The 19,843-nt window shown below is 39.7% G+C and overlaps 2 protein-coding genes across 3 annotated transcripts in view; one reads left to right on the forward strand and one right to left on the reverse strand.

Annotated features, from left to right (window-relative positions):
• LOC310863082 (macrophage-stimulating protein receptor-like) overlaps positions 1-11,111 on the reverse strand; it is a gene marked incomplete at its 3' end in the record, with an annotated part of 72,833 nt that extends 61,722 nt beyond the window's left edge. Inside the window, exons 1-2 of the mRNA XM_083771205.1 lie at positions 11,050-11,111; positions 7,460-8,736 (exon numbers count right to left, since the gene is read on the reverse strand). Of these exons, the coding sequence (XP_083627331.1) occupies positions 7,460-8,653 (1,194 nt within the window). The 5' untranslated portion in view covers positions 8,654-8,736; positions 11,050-11,111. The remainder of the gene's footprint in view (positions 1-7,459; positions 8,737-11,049) is intronic.
• Positions 11,112-13,620: 2,509 nt separating this feature from the next.
• The window catches only part of uba7 (ubiquitin-like modifier activating enzyme 7), a 214,018-nt gene continuing 207,795 nt past the window's right edge, over positions 13,621-19,843 (forward strand). The window contains exons 1-7 of one of the 2 annotated variants that reach the window (XM_083771745.1): positions 13,621-13,669; positions 15,269-15,437; positions 15,561-15,695; positions 16,166-16,272; positions 16,417-16,507; positions 16,768-16,894; positions 18,399-18,496. In XM_083771745.1, coding sequence (XP_083627871.1) covers positions 13,623-13,669; positions 15,269-15,437; positions 15,561-15,695; positions 16,166-16,272; positions 16,417-16,507; positions 16,768-16,894; positions 18,399-18,496 — 774 coding nt within the window. In that variant the 5' untranslated portion in view covers positions 13,621-13,622. Of the gene's footprint in view, positions 13,670-15,268; positions 15,438-15,560; positions 15,696-16,165; positions 16,273-16,416; positions 16,508-16,634; positions 16,679-16,767; positions 16,895-18,398; positions 18,497-19,843 lie in introns of those variants that run through there. The other variant, XM_083771746.1, reaches the window with a different exon arrangement.

Below are 19,843 nucleotides of genomic sequence, written 5' to 3' on the forward strand. Positions count from 1 at the left end.
ACCATAACGTTATACTGCAGTAGTTTGCACTCTACTCCACTAACACACTGATTCCAACCATAACGTTAAACTGCAGTAGTTTGCACTCTACTCCACTAACACACTGATTCCAACCATAACGTTATACTGCAGTAGTTTGCACTCTACTCCACTAACACACTGATTCCTATTGAACCATAACGTTATACTGCAGTAGTTTGCACTCTACTCCACTAACACACTGATTCCTATTAAACCATAACGTTATACTGCAGTAGTTTGCACTCTACTCCACTAACACACTGATTCCTATTAAACCATAACGTTATACTGCAGTAGTTTGCACTCTACTCCACTAACACACTGATTCCTATTGAACCATAACGTTATACTGCAGTAGTTTGCACTCTACTCCACTAACACACTGATTCCTATTGAACCATAACGTTATACTGCAGTAGTTTGCACTCTGCTCCACTAACACACTGATTCCTATTAAACCATAACGTTATACTGCAGTAGTTTGCACTCTACTCCACTAACACACTGATTCCTATTAAACCATAACGTTATACTGCAGTAGTTTGCACTCTACTCCACTAACACACTGATTCCTATTAAACCATAACGTTATACTGCAGTAGTTTGCACTCTACTCCACTAACACACTGATTCCTATTGAACCATAACGTTATACTGCAGTAGTTTGCACTCTACTCCACTAACACACTGATTCCAACCATAACGTTATACTGCAGTAGTTTGCACTCTACTCCACTAACACACTGATTCCTATTGAACCATAACGTTATACTGCAGTAGTTTGCACTCTACTCCACTAACACACTGATTCCAACCATAACGTTAAACTGCAGTAGTTTGCACTCTACTCCACTAACACACTGATTCCAACCATAACGTTATACTGCAGTAGTTTGCACTCTACTCCACTAACACACTGATTCAACCATAACGTTATACTGCAGTAGTTTGCACTCTGCTCCACTAACACACTGATTCCTATTAAACCATAACGTTATACTGCAGTAGTTTGCACTCTACTCCACTAACACACTGATTCCTATTAAACCATAACGTTATACTGCAGTAGTTTGCACTCTACTCCACTAACACACTGATTCCTATTGAACCATAACGTTATACTGCAGTAGTTTGCACTCTACTCCACTAACACACTGATTCCAACCATAACGTTATACTGCAGTAGTTTGCACTCTACTCCACTAACACACTGATTCCAACCATAACGTTAAACTGCAGTAGTTTGCACTCTGCTCCACTAACACACTGATTCCTATTAAACCATAACGTTATACTGCAGTAGTTTGCACTCTACTCCACTAACACACTGATTCCTATTAAACCATAACGTTATACTGCAGTAGTTTGCACTCTACTCCACTAACACACTGATTCCTATTGAACCATAACGTTATACTGCAGTAGTTTGCACTCTACTCCACTAACACACTGATTCCTATTAAACCATAACGTTATACTGCAGTAGTTTGCACTCTACTCCACTAACACACTGATTCCTATTAAACCATAACGTTATACTGCAGTAGTTTGCACTCTACTCCACTAACACACTGATTCCAACCATAACGTTATACTGCAGTAGTTTGCACTCTGCTCCACTAACACACTGATTCAACCATAACGTTATACTGCAGTAGTTTGCACTCTACTCCACTAACACACTGATTCAACCATAACGTTATACTGCAGTAGTTTGCACTCTACTCCACTAACACACTGATTCCAACCATAACGTTATACTGCAGTAGTTTGCACTCTACTCCACTAACACACTGATTCCTATTAAACCATAACGTTATACTGCAGTAGTTTGCACTCTACTCCACTAACACACTGATTCCTATTGAACCATAACGTTATACTGCAGTAGTTTGCACTCTACTCCACTAACACACTGATTCCTATTAAACCATAACGTTATACTGCAGTAGTTTGCACTCTACTCCACTAACACACTGATTCCTATTAAACCATAACGTTATACTGCAGTAGTTTGCACTCTACTCCACTAACACACTGATTCCTATTGAACCATAACGTTATACTGCAGTAGTTTGCACTCTACTCCACTAACACACTGATTCCAACCATAACGTTATACTGCAGTAGTTTGCACTCCACTCCACTAACACACTGATTCCTATTAAACCATAACGTTATACTGCAGTAGTTTGCACTCTGCTCCACTGACACACTGATTCCTATTGAACCATAACGTTATACTGCAGTAGTTTGCACTCTGCTCCACTAACACACTGATTCCTTTTAAACCATAACGTTATACTGCAGTAGTTTGCACTCTGCTCCACTAACACACTGATTCCTATTAAACCATAACGTTATACTGCAGTAGTTTGCACTCTACTCCACTAACACACTGATTCCTATTAAACCATAACATTACTGCAGTAGTTTGCACTCTGCTCCACTAACACACTGATTCCTTTTAAACCATAACGTTATACTGCAGTAGTTTGCACTCTACTCCACTAAGACACTGATTCCTATTAAACCATAACGTTATACTGCAGTAGTTTGCACTCTGCTCCACTAACACACTGATTCCTTTTAAACCATAACGTTATACTGCAGTAGTTTGCACTCTACTCCACTAACACACTGATTCCTATTAAACCATAACGTTATACTGCAGTAGTTTGCACTCTACTCCACTAACACACTGATTCCTATTAAACCATAACGTTATACTGCAGTAGTTTGCACTCTACTCCATTAACACACTGATTCCTATTGAACCATAACGTTATACTGCAGTAGTTTGCACTCTACTCCACTAACACACTGATTCCTATTAAACCATAACGTTATACTGCAGTAGTTTGCACTCTACTCCACTAACACACTGATTCCTATTGAACCATAACGTTAAACTGCAGTAGTTTGCACTCTACTCCACTAACACACTGATTCCAACCATAACGTTATACTGCAGTAGTTTGCACTCTACTCCACTAACACACTGATTCAACCATAACGTTATACTGCAGTAGTTTGCACTCTGCTCCACTAACACACTGATTCCAACCATAACGTTATACTGCAGTAGTTTGCACTCTACTCCACTAACACACTGATTCCTATTGAACCATAACGTTATACTGCAGTAGTTTGCACTCTACTCCACTAACACACTGATTCCTATTGAACCATAACGTTATACTGCAGTAGTTTGCACTCTACTCCACTAACACACTGATTCCAACCATAACGTTATACTGCAGTAGTTTGCACTCTACTCCACTAACACACTGATTCCTATTGAACCATAACGTTATACTGCAGTAGTTTGCACTCTGCTCCACTAACACACTGATTCCTTTTAAACCATAACGTTATACTGCAGTAGTTTGCACTCCACTCCACTAACACACTGATTCCTATTAAACCATAACGTTATACTGCAGTAGTTTGCACTCTGCTCCACTAACACACTGATTCCTTTTAAACCATAACGTTATACTGCAGTAGTTTGCACTCTACTCCACTAACACACTGATTCAACCATAACGTTATACTGCAGTAGTTTGCACTCCACTCCACTAACACACTGATTCCTATTGAACCATAACGTTATACTGCAGTAGTTTGCACTCTACTCCACTAACACACTGATTCCTATTGAACCATAACGTTATACTGCAGTAGTTTGCACTCTACTCCACTAACACACTGATTCCTATTAAACCATAACGTTATACTGCAGTAGTTTGCACTCTACTCCACTAACACACTGATTCCTATTAAACCATAACGTTATACTGCAGTAGTTTGCACTCTACTCCACTAACACACTGATTCCTATTAAACCATAACGTTATACTGCAGTAGTTTGCACTCTACTCCACTAACACACTGATTCCAACCATAACGTTATACTGCAGTAGTTTGCACTCTACTCCACTAACACACTGATTCCTATTAAACCATAACGTTATACTGCAGTAGTTTGCACTCTACTCCACTAACACACTGATTCCTATTGAACCATAACGTTATACTGCAGTAGTTTGCACTCTACTCCACTAACACACTGATTCCAACCATAACGTTATACTGCAGTAGTTTGCACTCTACTCCACTAACACACTGATTCCTATTGAACCATTTTTTTCCTTGGAGCCTGCATGATCCTTCTTACATCTCACAAAAAACGAGAACATATAGGCTACCTCCAAACAGATAAGCCCCCCCCCCCTCCCTAGTATGTATTCATATGCGCAAAAGTATTCAGGGAGATAAATCAGTGAGCCTCACTCATATCTTCAATTATAATTTGGAGACAAGGAATGTAAACAGTTCCCACTCCCTTTTGGCATTCATCAATGGTTGATGCCTGAAACTCCACAGAGTGGAAAACTGGTGTGGCAATGTTCAGGTCACATGATGTGACTCATCAGTCCCTCCCTTTCACACGCACCTTATTTCCTGAACACTGACTGTTGCCATGACACTGTATGCTGAACTCCCATACAGTCTAACTTACCGTAACTACTTCATATCAGTGGTTGTCAAAACCGACACAACCCATAAGGGTCCATTTGGTTCCTAACTAATATCTCTAATTTAGCTAGGGACCCCCTGGAATTCCCTCAAGTACCCCTAGGGGTCCCTGGACAAATGCTTGTATTGCTTTATATGACGCCATCGCGTGGCTTAGTTAGTTATACTATGTTTATGTTTATGTTTATGTCTTTATATGACGCCATGGCCTCTCATCATAACTGTGCCTTAGTTAGTTATACTATGTTTATGTTTATGTTTATGTTTATGTTTATGTTTATGTCTTTATATGACGCCATGGCCTCTCATCATAACTGTGGCTTAGTTAGTTATGTTTATATTTATGTCTTTATATGACGCCATGGCCTCTCATCATAACTGTGCCTTAGTTAGTTATACTATGTTTATGTTTATGTTTATGTTTATGTTTATGTTTATGTTTATGTTTATGTTTATGTCTTTATATGACGCCATGGCCTCTCATCATAACTGTGGCTTAGTTAGTTATACTATGTTTATGTTTATGTTTATGTTTATGTTTATGTTTATGTTTATGTTTATGTCTTTATATGACGCCATGGCCTCTCATCATAACTGTGTCTTAGTCAGTTATACTATGTTTATGTTTATGTTTATGTTTATGTTTATGTTTATGTTTATGTTTATGTCTTTATATGACGCCATGGCCTCTCATCATAACTGTGGCTTAGTTAGTTATGTTTATGTTTATGTTTATGTTTATGTCTTTATATGACGCCATGGCCTCTCATCATAACTGTGGCTTAGTTAGTTATGTTTATGTTTATGTTTATGTTTATGTCTTTATATGACGCCATGGCCTCTCATCATAACTGTGGCTTAGTTAGTTATGTTTATGTTTATGTTTATGTCTTTATATGACGCCATGGCCTCTCATCATAACTGTGGCTTAGTTAGTTATAATATGTTTATGTTTATGTTTATGTTTATGTCTTTATATGACGCCATGGCCTCTCATCATAACTGTGGCTTAGTTAGTTATACTATGTTTATGTTTATGTTTATGTTTATGTCTTTATATGACGCCATGGCCTCTCATCATAACTGTGGCTTAGTTAGTTATACTATGTTTATGTTTATGTTTATGTTTATGTTTATGTTTATGTTTATGTTTATGTTTATGTTTATGTTTATGTCTTTATATGACGCCATGGCCTCTCATCATAACTGTGGCTTAGTTAGTTATGTTTATGTTTATGTTTATGTCTTTATATGACGCCATGGCCTCTCATCATAACTGTGTCTTAGTTAGTTATGTTTATGTTTATGTTTATGTTTATGTCTTTATATGACGCCATGGCCTCTCATCATAACTGTGTCTTAGTCAGTTATACTATGTTTATGTTTATGTTTATGTTTATGTTTATGTTTATGTTTATGTCTTTATATGACGCCATGGCCTCTCATCATAACTGTGTCTTAGTTAGTTATGTTTATGTTTATGTTTATGTTTATGTCTTTATATGACGCCATGGCCTCTCATCATAACTGTGTCTTAGTCAGTTATACTATGTTTATGTTTATGTTTATGTTTATGTTTATGTTTATGTTTATGTTTATGTTTATGTCTTTATATGACGCCATGGCCTCTCATCATAACTGTGTCTTAGTTAGTTATGTTTATGTTTATGTTTATGTCTTTATATGACGCCATGGCCTCTCATCATAACTGTGGCTTAGTTAGTTATACTATGTTTATGTTTATGTTTATGTTTATGTCTTTATATGACGCCATGGCCTCTCATCATAACTGTGCCTTAGTTAGTTATGTTTATGTTTATGTTTATGTTTATGTTTATGTCTTTATATGACGCCATGGCCTCTCATCCTAACTGTGTCTTAGTTAGTTATACTATGTTTATGTTTATGTTTATGTTTATGTCTTTATATGACGCCATGGCCTCTCATCATAACTGTGCCTTAGTTAGTTATGTTTATGTTTATGTTTATGTCTTTATATGACGCCATGGCCTCTCATCATAACTGTGCCTTAGTTAGTTATGTTTATGTTTATGTTTATGTTTATGTCTTTATATGACGCCATGGCCTCTCATCATAACTGTGCCTTAGTTGGTTATACTATGTTTATGTTTATGTTTATGTTTATGTTTATGTTTATGTTTATGTCTTTATATGACGCCATGGCCTCTCATCATAACTGTGGCTTAGTTAGTTATACTATGTTTATGTTTATGTTTATGTTTATGTTTATGTTTATGTCTTTATATGACGCCATGGCCTCTCATCATAACTGTGGCTTAGTTAGTTATACTATGTTTATGTTTATGTTTATGTTTATGTTTATGTTTATGTTTATGTCTTTATATGACGCCATGGCCTCTCATCATAACTGTGGCTCAGTTAGTTATACTATGTTTGTTGACTTGGTAGTCTGCTTCCTGTCTGTGCCAGGAACCTTTGTACTCTGATGATGATGACAGCCCAGTATCAAAATAAGAGGAACTTATTTCCAGATTTACATAATTGTTGTATTGAAGTTTAATGATCAAATATTGAAGTTTCCAATAATATACTTAAAAATGTATCTATCAAAATGTTATTGTTTCCAATTTAATTATTTCCAATATACATACCTGGCTGCTACATACCTGCATACTGTCTGTTTGATTATTGTTTCTATTCTGGTTTTATTTTCTCTTCTTCTCTTACTCTACCCTCTCTTCTCATGAAAAACTACAAAATGATGGAGCGTGCACACAAAACAATAATTCGTGACGTGACCCTGATTCAGATTCAGATATCTGTCAAAACGTCTGCAATCGGTGTATTCGGACTCCCCAAAATCAGGATCACAACATCGTAACCAAACATCTGTCATGGGTCGGGTTCTACTCACTTCATGTGGGCACATCTCACAGGGGTGGAAGAAGTGACAAAGTCCTCTGGACAGCTGCTCTGGTCCTTTTCTGCAGCAGTCCTCCAGACCGTCATCGATGGCCTTGTTTATATACACCATGGGGAAGGCGCACAGGGCTGAGTTCTTTTGGGGACGTCCGTCCTCACCCATCTCTGCAAACGCCCCGTACAGTACAGGTTCATTCTCATCCGTCATCCTCAGATCATTTGCCAAGTCCGTCCCGGCCCGACCGAAGTATGCCGCCTGGAGGGCGTTGTACACCGTGTCCCTGTAATCTTCCCTCTGCCGCCTCCTGCGTTTAGGCGCGTAGCGGCACTCCAGGACCACTTCCCGGTACATCCACGGTTCCGGGATTTTAACCGGCAACCGTCCCAGACGAGTCTGAAAGGCCAGGCTGTTCTTAAGGGGATCCTCCTTCTGAAGGGACAGGAAGTAGACGTAGTCCTGGGTTGAGAAGCTGTAGATGTAATCGATGGGATAGGACGCCTGCAGCGCGGGGAGCACCGTCAGGCCTTTCGAGACCATTTCGAAACCATCCTCGGTGGAAAGCGGCCTCAGCACCGATAAGGACCGCCTCGGGTACCTCTGCGCCACGTCCTCATCCACAGAGGCAGCGACAAAGAAAAGTGTGGTCCGACCGTCTTCCACGATGCTGACCCTCGTGCCCTTTGGGCTGGCCACACAGTCACGGCAGTCCGTTGGAGAGTTCACCTCTTTTCGGAATAAACATTGAGGCGTTGGAGGTGAGTTCTCAAAATTAAGGAAGTAACAGAGACCATGTCGATTACTCCCACAAACGTACAGGTAGGGCAAATATCCAGGGTCCAGAATCAGTACCTTATTATCTGTATCCACCGGGTCTCCGGGGTCCGTTTCCACGTCACACGCCCCACACGTTGTACATTCCGCACTGCCCACGGGGCCCGTGCGCACCTCCCACAGTCTGTTCAGGTCGCCGTTCACTGCCTCGATTACATTACGTGATGCGACGTATACCTCCCCATCGACGGAGTTCACCGCTATGTTCTGTATGGGAGTTTCTGTTTGGAAACTGGGTAGGGAGTAATTCACGCTGAAGTCCTCCAGCCTGCGAGGTTTCACAGGGCACCGTCCTGAAGCAGGGTGTGATTGTATCCACAAGCATATTGTCAGTACAGTGGGCCACAGGACCATCTCCACACAACGGTCCACTGGGAGCGTATGTTACCTACAGGAGACGTGTCGCACCAAGCACATGCTGCAGACCAGCAGGATCTCTGTGTGGGAAGAGAGAGAGAGAGAGAGAGAGAGAGAGGAATGTTGGCATTTGACTGGCTGAGTAGTAGTTAAGAATTACTCCTGATTCAACACAGAGGTTCAAAGCTTTTTAAGTTGACGTGCACACTGCAAACAATTTAGCTTGTTAAAACTGAGGAAAGAGGGGAATAAGTCCATAAGGCAACAATGCGTAAAGCAGGGGAAAAGCTCTAAGATAGTTAAGCATTTGGATTCTTGTTTGCTTTCTGAGCTCAATTGTAATAATGACTGACTGTCTTCGTTCCTGTGTCATTGTTTCTGTATGTTTTTGTGGATTCAAGATAGAAACAAAGTGTTTATATAGCAGAATATTTTGGAGTTAAGACTTTAAGTGCTGTGCCTAATAGGAAGACCACAGAGGGAAGATAGAATGCACTGAGGACAAGACATGACATGCTGCATCGAGTTGACACATAACCAGGAAACACAGACATTACACAGGATACAGACGAACACAATAACACATTGACTACTACAATAATGACACACTTCACAGACAGACAGGTGACAAATGTATCACTTAAAAAAAGACCATTCATCTGTAATATATGTATATTATAGTATTATAATACAATTGTATAGTTGGTCTCGCTGCTCTTCTATTGAGACATGTACTGTGGTCAGGTAAGGCCTATATTAATATTAGTATTATTTATTATTAGGGCCGGGACTAATTGCGATTAATTTAGATTAATTAACTACAGATAAATTAATCGCACCTTTTTTTTCACCGCGGAACGTTTCTCACTGGGCGCTTTTCTATAGTACTGAAAACTGGAAATAATAAAAAGTCACCCCATTTTGTGTTGCCTAGAACTGGAGGTCTGACAAAAAACAGTAACAATATGAAGTAAGTACAGCTTTGTGATGTCACTGAGATGTACTTGTTACTGTTACTAATGTTTTTCAGACCTCCAGTTCTAGGCAACACAGAATGGGGTGACTTTTATTATTATTTCCACAACAGGTATATTAATGACAGTAAAATGTTGAAAATGAGTGGCATCCTGTAGTCACTATTCATTGATTCACTGGGATACCAAAAAACATTAAAAAAAAAGGTTTCTCGCTGTTCTCGGGTTGAATATTATATACATAATATTTATTATGTATCAATACAATAGGCAATCTATTCTAAAAGCTTACAATTCATCATGAAGCGACCTGTCCTGTTCTGACATTCCATATGTTGATCTGACCTCATCAAACCAAAGTATAAGACACAATCCATATATGGCCAGTACAGAATTTATTCCAAATGTTGATCTGACTCCCCATGCCAAAGCGCCAGCGCTCGCCCAGCAGTCTGCCGTCACCCAGGGGGATGCCGCGCAGCCGTGCACGCAACCTATTCAGGGCCGCTTCTCGCCCCCAGGGCGCCTTAATTACTGGTTAAACCTCAAATCTTAATAAACCAGTGGAGCTGAGTATTTGTCCAGCACCTGGGCTAGGTGGATGTGCATGTCCTATCACCTTTGTCAATTCCACTTGTCCCCTTTTGAGTGGAGTTGACATGTAGGCTGGGGGACCACTGCATGTTGGGCCGTGAGGGTATTGCAAATTGGCCCCCAAATAATTGGCAAAACACCATATTGACCAAACCAGAACACATTCAATTGATTGATCACAAAAATAAACATGCTCTGGAAATGCATGCATGCAGCCTGTACATCTGACCACTGTTAAGCGGTCAGGTGATTTTACGTGGGCACTGATCCAGAAAAGGTTGAAAACCAATGCCTTAATAGTCAGAGAGGTGGGCAACCACAGATTGGGCTATTTATTGAGACCTACGTACAACGTATTTACACTTTACTTTAAGTATGCTATATGTGTGTGTGTGTGTGTGTGTGTGTGTGTGTGTGTGTGTGTGTGTGTGTGTGTGTGTGTGTGTGTGTGCACAATAATGTTTGTTGGCATGATGTAGGAGAAATCGTTAAGCTGCCATGATGTGAATGTCATGTATCTGTGTAGCAACTTCCTGATAGCACCAAATGTATTAAAATCTGTCTGATGCAACGCTATTAAAGTGAGAACTGAGAACTAAGAAATATCTTCGTTTTTAGAAAGAAAAGCGTAGCCTGCATGAACTCCTGGCAAAATACAGAATGATTTGTGTCATTATTACTAGTATAATAATAATAATAATTATAATAATAATTCGGAGTAATTAACACAGACTATAGCTATACTTACTGTTTATATACATTTAGTAAGTCGGCGAACAGTCTCACAAAGTTATAGTAAGTCGCAAATGCGCATCGTGATCTTACCGTGGTTTCTTTTGATTCGTATATCCAGACGACTCCAACTGCGCTGTGAGTGTCAAACCGACTCCCACAGGACTGTAGCGACACACACACACACACACACACACACACACACACACACACACACACACACACACACACACACACACACACACACACACACACACACACACCTGTGTGGGCAAGGGGCGTAGGCTGGCACTTTGGCACAGATGTATGACCTACTCCTTGGTTCCCTCACTCACTCCTGTCTGTCACGCCCCGTCCGTGACACGGATAAGCCTAGTGGAAACAATTGCGAAATACCTTCCTGTCCTTCAATATTAATATATTTCCTATAGTTATAGGTTATATCTAGGCTGCCGGCCCGGCAGTGACTCGCCAGTATATATATAGGCATATGTAAGTGGTGGAGGAAAAAAAATACCCCAAGTAAGTAGCCCGTGTCTGCGCCGCCAGTGCGCGCCTGTAGGATTTGTGCCAGAAATGCATTGCCTAGAGGAGGACAGTTCAGTGAGTCCTCGTACATAACCTAGCCGCGGTGGAATGAAAGGAATGCTTTCTTTCTGATCGCCAGACTGCCTCCTTTTAACGTAATTATAATCTAGGTCAACTGCCACAGCCACTATAGGTATATACATACATACACACGTCACACGTGGGAGATGTTTATTTTTCAAAAAGCACATTTTTGCATTCACATAATGAGGCAATAGAAGTTAAACATCGACTACTCGTAAATCCAAAGTCCAGTAATCAGTCTAGTTAGTAGTATGTAGTTATAAGGCCTTTCTATCCTACCAAAGGCTATGTGTCTGTGTCTGTTCACACTTAAATGTATTGATATTGTTTGGTTGAAAATGGGTTTTCTCGCTATTTTCAGTGGGTTGCCAGGAGAGAGTATAGGCATAGGCATAGCCATCTATCAGCTTCAAATTTACAATGTTTCAGTTCCTCACTTCTTTGTGTTAACATTGATGACAGGAACTGTATGAGTTCTTTTAATAAATAGCTGGAGAGATGGGGTAACAAATATAGTATAGGCCTACACTACAGCAATGATGAATTTAGGGCTATTTAACACAACACTTATATTATATTAACAAATGTATAGGCTAGCACATACCACAACTTTGAATCACTTTTCTCTTACAAAATGGTCCTTGAAGGCGTTCCAGGGGGTCACCAGCTAAAGACTATAAAGTTTAACCCTTAAACCCTATTTTATAGGGTACTATACGTACATCGTTATATTTTATTTTATATAGCCTATAGCCTACAAGTCATGCTGATCAAGCCTGGTCAATGCCATTTGGCTATTCTGAGTGGCCAAAGAGCATTGATCACGCCTCCAGGTCTTTAGTTTACTCAAGTTAGGGAATAAGACCTGGTATTTAAGACACGCAAAATACAGCCCTAACTCTATAGTAAATGACAAATACCTCAAAGTTGTACATAAGTAGCCTACAGAATTTAAGTAAATATAGGCTACTTTACTTTCCACCAAGATTCAGTTATATCGAGACCTCTGTTGTGTTTACTTTAAGAAGCAATACACTGTAGCCTACAGGGGAAAATAAGCAGGACTATATTTACTTCCCCAAATACTTTCCCAAGGTCAGATATTCCCCAGATCATATTCAAACAACTGCCCGAATCCACCTTATCAGATGGAGGCAGACCATGATATTTATTATGTGTCAAGACAGGAATTTGTGGTCATGTTAAAAGTCAAAGCCAAATGTGAACAGCTATATGCATTAAAAAATGTTTTTCACAAAGTTAAAACAGGCTTTTACACTACAGTGTCAATGAATTTGCAGCATTAACTATGCATTTGTGAAATAGGCCTGCCATGATATCATGATAGCCAACATACCATTTGACCACCATGTGGAACACCACGTGACCAAACTGTCACACCAAAGCATACATTCACACCTGTTGTAACAAAGAATCAGAGTTAAATTATACTGGCCTATATAGGCTACTATACTAATTATACTATTCTAAATAATATAATTTAAATTATATTGTTTACTTAGATGGAAATACATTTTTAGTAGGCTATAACCACATTTACATTTTCGTATTAGTTTATTATCTTTATATCACAGAAATGACTGAATTATGTTAAGCCCTAATAGGTCTAATATACATATAGGTCTAATTCATAATATTAATTAATAATATTGTAATGACGAGTTGATCTCCAAAGGAAATGTCTTTCCCTCATCTGTCCAGACTCCAGCCAAAGAGGTCAAAAGTAGCCGTTTAGTCAGTGAATAGGACTGTTTATCTTTTGTCGTGTGGTGCCCTCTAGTGGCCAAAATGGTCCCCAAGATTTCTTGAGAATCGAAAGTAAAATTAACTCAATTCAAACTCCAGAGACTGTCATATATCCACTGTCCAGTCTACTCGACAGAGAGAAGCATCGCCACTTACGCCTAGGCTACTCATTACTAACTAACTGCAGTTTGTAGTTTAGTTTTACACGCGCAGCTTAAGGGCTAAACGGTAATTACCCAACGAACAAGCACAGGAACTTCAGGAAATCTCTTTAGACCACAAAACACATGTCTGAAATCAACAGCATCGATGAGGGTTTTTACTCCCGACAGCTGTAAGTATAGCCTGCAATTCATTATTCAGTGAGCGTGCCGTGAATTATTAGTAATATTTGTTTTTATAGTGTAAAGCCTGGTGACGCAAGGTTAGTTTTTAATTGACCATGCCGAAGAAGATTCAGTGAGTGTGCCGTGAATTATTAGTAATATTTGTTTTCATAATGTAAAGCCTGGTGACGCAAGGTTAGTTTTTAATTGACCATGCCGAAGAAGGCCTACAGTAAGCCTATAGCGAGCAGGTAAACAGGTATAGGCTATAGTATAGCCTATACCTGTTTACCTGCTCGGGGCAGGTTATTATGGACCAGCTGCATGCCATTGAAGGCATTAGAGCTATGGGACAGAGCTAGGCCTACTGTTCACCTCATTAATTTTACTCTTACTCCCCTATATAGTTTACCGTGTATTTGGGGAATCCCAAATAAAGGTAAACAATTAAGGGCCACGGCCAAAGGGCCACCTACTCATTTGTATACGCGACGGTAAAGCGGTGGGGATAATTTGGTTAAAGCGCAAATAACATGCATTTTAAAACTGCTTTTAATATTTAATAATCATATTGTCTATGTCCCTAGAAGTTATTTCTAATGGTTTGAGCCTCAATCACCACTCTGATATAACCAGGCCTTGGCATTTCTTTCTGGACTTTGAAAGCAGTTTTAGCTGCAGTACCACAATGTCCTGAGGTGGTTATGCAGATGATTTAATATTTGAGTCATTATAATACTGATGCTATATAAAACCAGGCTTGTTTCCATTCCATGCCAGCTTGGAAAATCAACAATGGTGGACATTGTAGACAAAGTGGAAATGCAAATTTGAAACTGAAGACTGAAGAAAAGGAGGAATTATACAAAGTAGGGTGACATTGATGACATCACGATGAGACCAAAATCAGTCGAGCTGTTTCTGAGAGCAATTTCCATTAAAACACCCATATGACATGAAGGCCTGATTGTTCAAAATTGGTTATTTGTGGGGATAGAAAACACACATGGGAGCCCCAAAAACACAAAAGTAGAATTTTATGTTGGCACTAAACATGTTAATCAATGTTTTTACCCCAGACAACTGTAAGTACAATTAATGAGCGTGAGCGTGAATTAGTGATATTTGTTTTTAATTGACCGTGGCGAAGAAGGCCTATACACCAATTACACGTCGTTAGAAGAAAAACTACAAAAAAAAAAGTGTTGTTTTACCCTGTCCTTTTTGGTTCTTTCTAATTATTTGTTCAGCCCAAACATTTGCGTTTATTTATTGTCATGATTTTTTGTCAGCTGGCTTTTAGGCTACAGGTCTTTAACCCATTCTGACCTGGGATCAGATTCATAGGAGGTTTCCACTGGACACACACTGGTCTGATTAACCCATTCTGACCTGAGATCAGATTCTAAAAATGTCAGTCGTTCTTCGATTTTTCAAAAGTAGCAGACCTACAAGCTCGTATCGCGCCACTCGGTGGCGCGATATGAGCTTGTAGATCTGCTATTTTTCAATAGCTAAAGCACGACATGATGCTAACACCAACATGGGTTATCCATTAATCCTTAAGAAAATGTGTCCGTTTTTTATTTTTAACCATGTGTGTCCAGGTATGTGTTGGGTCATGAAGCCATGTGTCGGATGGGGGCCGCTGATGTCCTCATTGCAGGGATGAGGGGTCTGGGTGTGGAGATAGCCAAGAACGTCACCCTGTCTGGAGTCAAGTCTGTCACCATCCAGGATGAAGGTCTGACCACCTGGTTGGACCTGTCTTCTCAAGTATGTCATCAACAACAACAACACAGTCTGAAATGACGGTGTTTGTTATTTTCCACAATGTTTATAGTTGGCAGGTTTCAGATGTTATCGTCATAATATCTTGTGATTTCCACTTTTCCACAGTTTTTCCTGAATGAGTCACATTTGGGTCAGAACCGGGCTGTGAGCTCCCTGGATCAGCTGTCTGCCTTAAACCCTCACGTTCACGTCTCTGCCCATTCCTGTCCGCTCACTGAAGACCTGCTGCTCGGGTTTCAGGTACAGTATTTAGAGAAAGCTTCACTGAAAGAAATGACTTCTTCTGACTCTGAGTACACTCAAGGCAAATAAATGACTTCTTCTGACTCTGAGTACACTCAAGGCAAATAAATGACTTCTTCTGACTCTGAGTACACTCAAGGCAAAGAAATGACTTCTTCTGACTCTGAGTACACTCAAGGCAAATAAATGACTTCTTCTGACTCTGAGTACACTCAAGGCAAAGCGAAGTAGCTAGGCTTGGGCGATATTGATATTGGGTATTATCGGTATTCAATATTATTTATATACTCCACAATATTACCGATATTGATTTCAAATATCGCTATAAACGATAATATCGATATATTGCCCAAGCCTAGAAGTAGCCGTCACATTAATTTCATTGGCATGAAACCCTATGGCGTATTGCTTTCCCTGTACAGGTTAAATACCACAGCTGTTTTAAAAGGCTGAATTACATTTTTCAGGTGGTAGTTCTCACTGACTCTTCGCTGGACGATCAGATGCGCTTTGGTTCATTTTGTCATTTGAATGGAATCAAGTTCATCGTGGCAGACACCAGAGGACTGTGTGGGTAAGGAAGAAGAGCATGTCATCAAATTAATCTAATCAAGGTTCAAGTTCAAGGTTCAAGATTACTTCATGTGACATTTCATGTACTAATTTAATACCAGTGCTGAGTAAATTAAGACACAAACTTTATATGGTCTTTCTGTAGTCAGTTATTCTGTGACTTTGGAGAGCATTTCGAGGTCTTGGACTCTGATGGAGAAAAGCCAGTATCAGCCATGATAGGTCACATCACTAAGGTAAGAAACTCTGATGGAGAAAAGCCAGTATCAGCCATGATAGGTCACATCACTAAGGTAAGAAACTCTGATGGAGAAAAGCCAGTATCAGCCATGATAGGTCACATCACTAAGGTAAGAAACTCTGATGGAGAAAAGCCAGTATCAGCCATGATAGGTCACATCACTAAGGTAAGAAAAGTCACGTACATAGGGGGGGGGGGGGGTCGCTGAGCAACACCACCTTAAAATGACATGAACTGTTTTTTTCTCCGTTCTAGGCAGTCCCTGGAGTGGTGTTTTGTGATCAGAAGCATGGTTTTCACGATGGCTTCAGAGTCTCCTTCTCTGAAGTCCATGGTATGACAGAGCTCAACAATGCCGGTCCTTTGGAGATCCAAGTCATTGGTAGGTACGAGGGCTGTCAATCGATTAAAATATTTAATCTGATTAATCGCATGATTGTCCATAGTTAACTGTGATTAATCGCTAATTAATCGCATATTTTTTATCCGTTCTAAATATACCTTAAATCAGTGGTTTTCAAGATTTTTCTAATCAAGGCCCATTATTTATTCTGCATTTGAGCCACGGAACCACCATTTGATGACATTTAGCCTTCCAGACCCAAACTAAAGAACTGTATTGATGTTGGCCAATGGTACCATTACGAGAGATAACAGGCCATGTTGATCAAAATAACATGTTTTCTAAGTTTTCTAATTGTGTAGACTTAAATTAACTTAAGTAATGCAGCTGTTTAACAATTATTCAACTCTTCAGTGTAAAATTGCCATGCGTCTCTCAACCATTCTGTCAAACTTCACAGTGCGTTAATCGCGCATTAAAACAAATAGTGCCGTTAAAAGGATTGTGAGTTAACTAGTTAATAGTGCGTTAACTTTGACAGCCCTAGTAGGTACTAAAGATCATATTTTTGCCTTCATCAATGGTTATTAGATCGAAATCATAGGCTTGTGGATTGTTTGAACAATAAAAATTATGAGGAGGATATGACAAGAAAGAGAAGATCTGATGCACAGGACAGTCCATCATTGGTCATTATTTAGTTTGAGATTTATAGATCGGCTATTTTCTGGCAAAGAGACTTGGTGTGAAGCCTGTTATAGAGCTATGGGGCACCCGGAGTATAAGGGTTTAAGTGGTTAACCTATTCTGACCTGAGATCAGATTCATACGAGGTTTCCACTGGACACACACTGGTCTGATTAACCCATTCTGACCTGAGATCAGATTCTAAAAATGTCAGTCGTTCTTTGATTTCTTTTCCAAAAATAGCAGACCTACAAGCTCGTAGCGCGCCACTCGGTGGCGCGCTACGAGCTTGTAGATCTGCTATTTTTCAATAGCTAAAGCATAACATGATGCTAATACCAAAATGGGTTCCCGTTCAGAATGGGTTAAGTCATTTCTTCAAATTTATTTGATCACATAAAATTAAAAAAAGAGATCACGATGATCTACGATTTTAAATTCTGGAATTGTATTGTTTGATCTTCATTGTGTTTGTAACCTTGCTTTAACCCATTCTGAACGGGCACCCATTTTGGTGTCAGCATCATGTTATGCTTTAGCTATTGAAAAAGTACTACAAGAAAAAGTACTACAAGCTCATAGCGCGCCACCGAGTGGCACGCTATGAGCTTGTAGATCTGCTATTTCTTTCAGAATGGGTTAATCAGACCAGTGTGTGTCCAGTGGAAACCTCGTATGAATCTGATCTCAGGTCAGAATGGGTTAATAAGTGCTTCATGAATAGTTATTATTATACAGTAGATGTGTCAAAAAGGAACCCTACTGTAGCTGCACTCACTCTGTACTGTATGTTTCTTTATTAACTGGTGCAATCAAACAATACGTTATAATGAGGTGAATCTGTTTTTATCACCAGATGCTTACTCCTTCAGCATTGGAGACACTTCAGCTTTCTCTGCCTTTCAACACGGTGGTTTAGTAACTGAAGTTAAACAGCCTGAAGTACTCACGTTTGTAAGTACAAGTGTCTGTTCTGCCTGTTCTCTTGAGATTTAACATCCATTGTCAAAGATATGTAACTATACAGGCCCGGACGGTTATAGCTCAACCATCGAGGCTGCTGAGCCAGCCTGACGGCGTTCCGTGGGTTTCCCCCCCCCCAGTCTCTCTCCCCATTTCTTTGTCAGTCTACTTTCATCCTAACAATAAAGGCAGAAAAAGCCAAAATAATATCTTTAAAAACAAGAAATGATCACATTGTCAGTGATATAATGTCAGGTGAAAGAATCCCCCCCCCCCATATTAGTCTGATTCGAGGAAAAGAAAGAAGCGATGTCCCCGTTGTGTTCTTGTCTCCATTGTGTGTGTGTGTGTGTGTGTGTGTGTCCCCATATTTGTAGGATTGTTCTTTTAGTAACGTACATGGTTGTGTGTCACAACCACGCGCCTCGCAGATCTATGTAAGGGTCCATTTGGTTACCAACTCTCCAAAACCACTAGTTTAGATGGATGGATTGCTAGAATCAAACTGAATTAATTAATTAATTAATTAATTAATGAACGTGCTACGGCAAAATACCACCCACCCCTTTTTCCCTTTCTTTTCTCTTTCTTACCTCCTTTATGATGAATTCCTGTTCTGTTCTTGTTGGCTATATAGAAGTGTCTATTTGTACGTCTCTAAATGTTTTGATGATTTGAACAAGGTGGACCCTCTTGTAAACAAGTTTAATGCTTTATTGGGTCGTCCACTCACAGTTAACAGTCTTTGTAATTTTGCAAGTTCCAATGCTTCTCATACAAGGAAATCAAGAAATCACTTTGGCGTTTCCATTCGCGTTAATGCCGGACTATAACTCTACTCCATTTTATTATGTTAAAACGGATCGCTTGTGTAATGTCATTCATACGAGGGCCTCGCATTAAAATACGAAGTAACAATAACAACTCTATTATGTTAAAAACGCATCGCTTGTGTTCTTAACAGCAGTGCCTGCCTGCTTGTCTGGCTGACAGCCTGTCACACCAGACGGCCGTGAGCCTGCCTCTAAGCCAAATTCCAATACCCAGAATCTCGGCTACTCGCTCACTCGCACTCAGTCACTCCAGCAAGGTGGTGTTATGGTGGAATTGGTGACCTGCTGAAATATGTGACAACCGTGTAGACAATCACATAATGTAAATGTGTCCTAATGTCAATTGTTGCAGTTTGTTCATTAGCAGAGTTCAACCTAACTGTATTTAGGGCCATGTATTTAAAGACTTCCATGTAATAGTTGTGTGAACAAGATGGTCACATATTTGGCAGGTCACCAATTTCACCGTCATTTCCCATGCTGGAGTGAGCGAGTGTGAGTGAGC

Source organism: Protomyctophum parallelum (assembly GCF_964188405.1).
Source record: "Protomyctophum parallelum genome assembly, chromosome: 8".
Classification (NCBI taxonomy): Eukaryota; Metazoa; Chordata; class Actinopteri; order Myctophiformes; family Myctophidae; genus Protomyctophum; species Protomyctophum parallelum.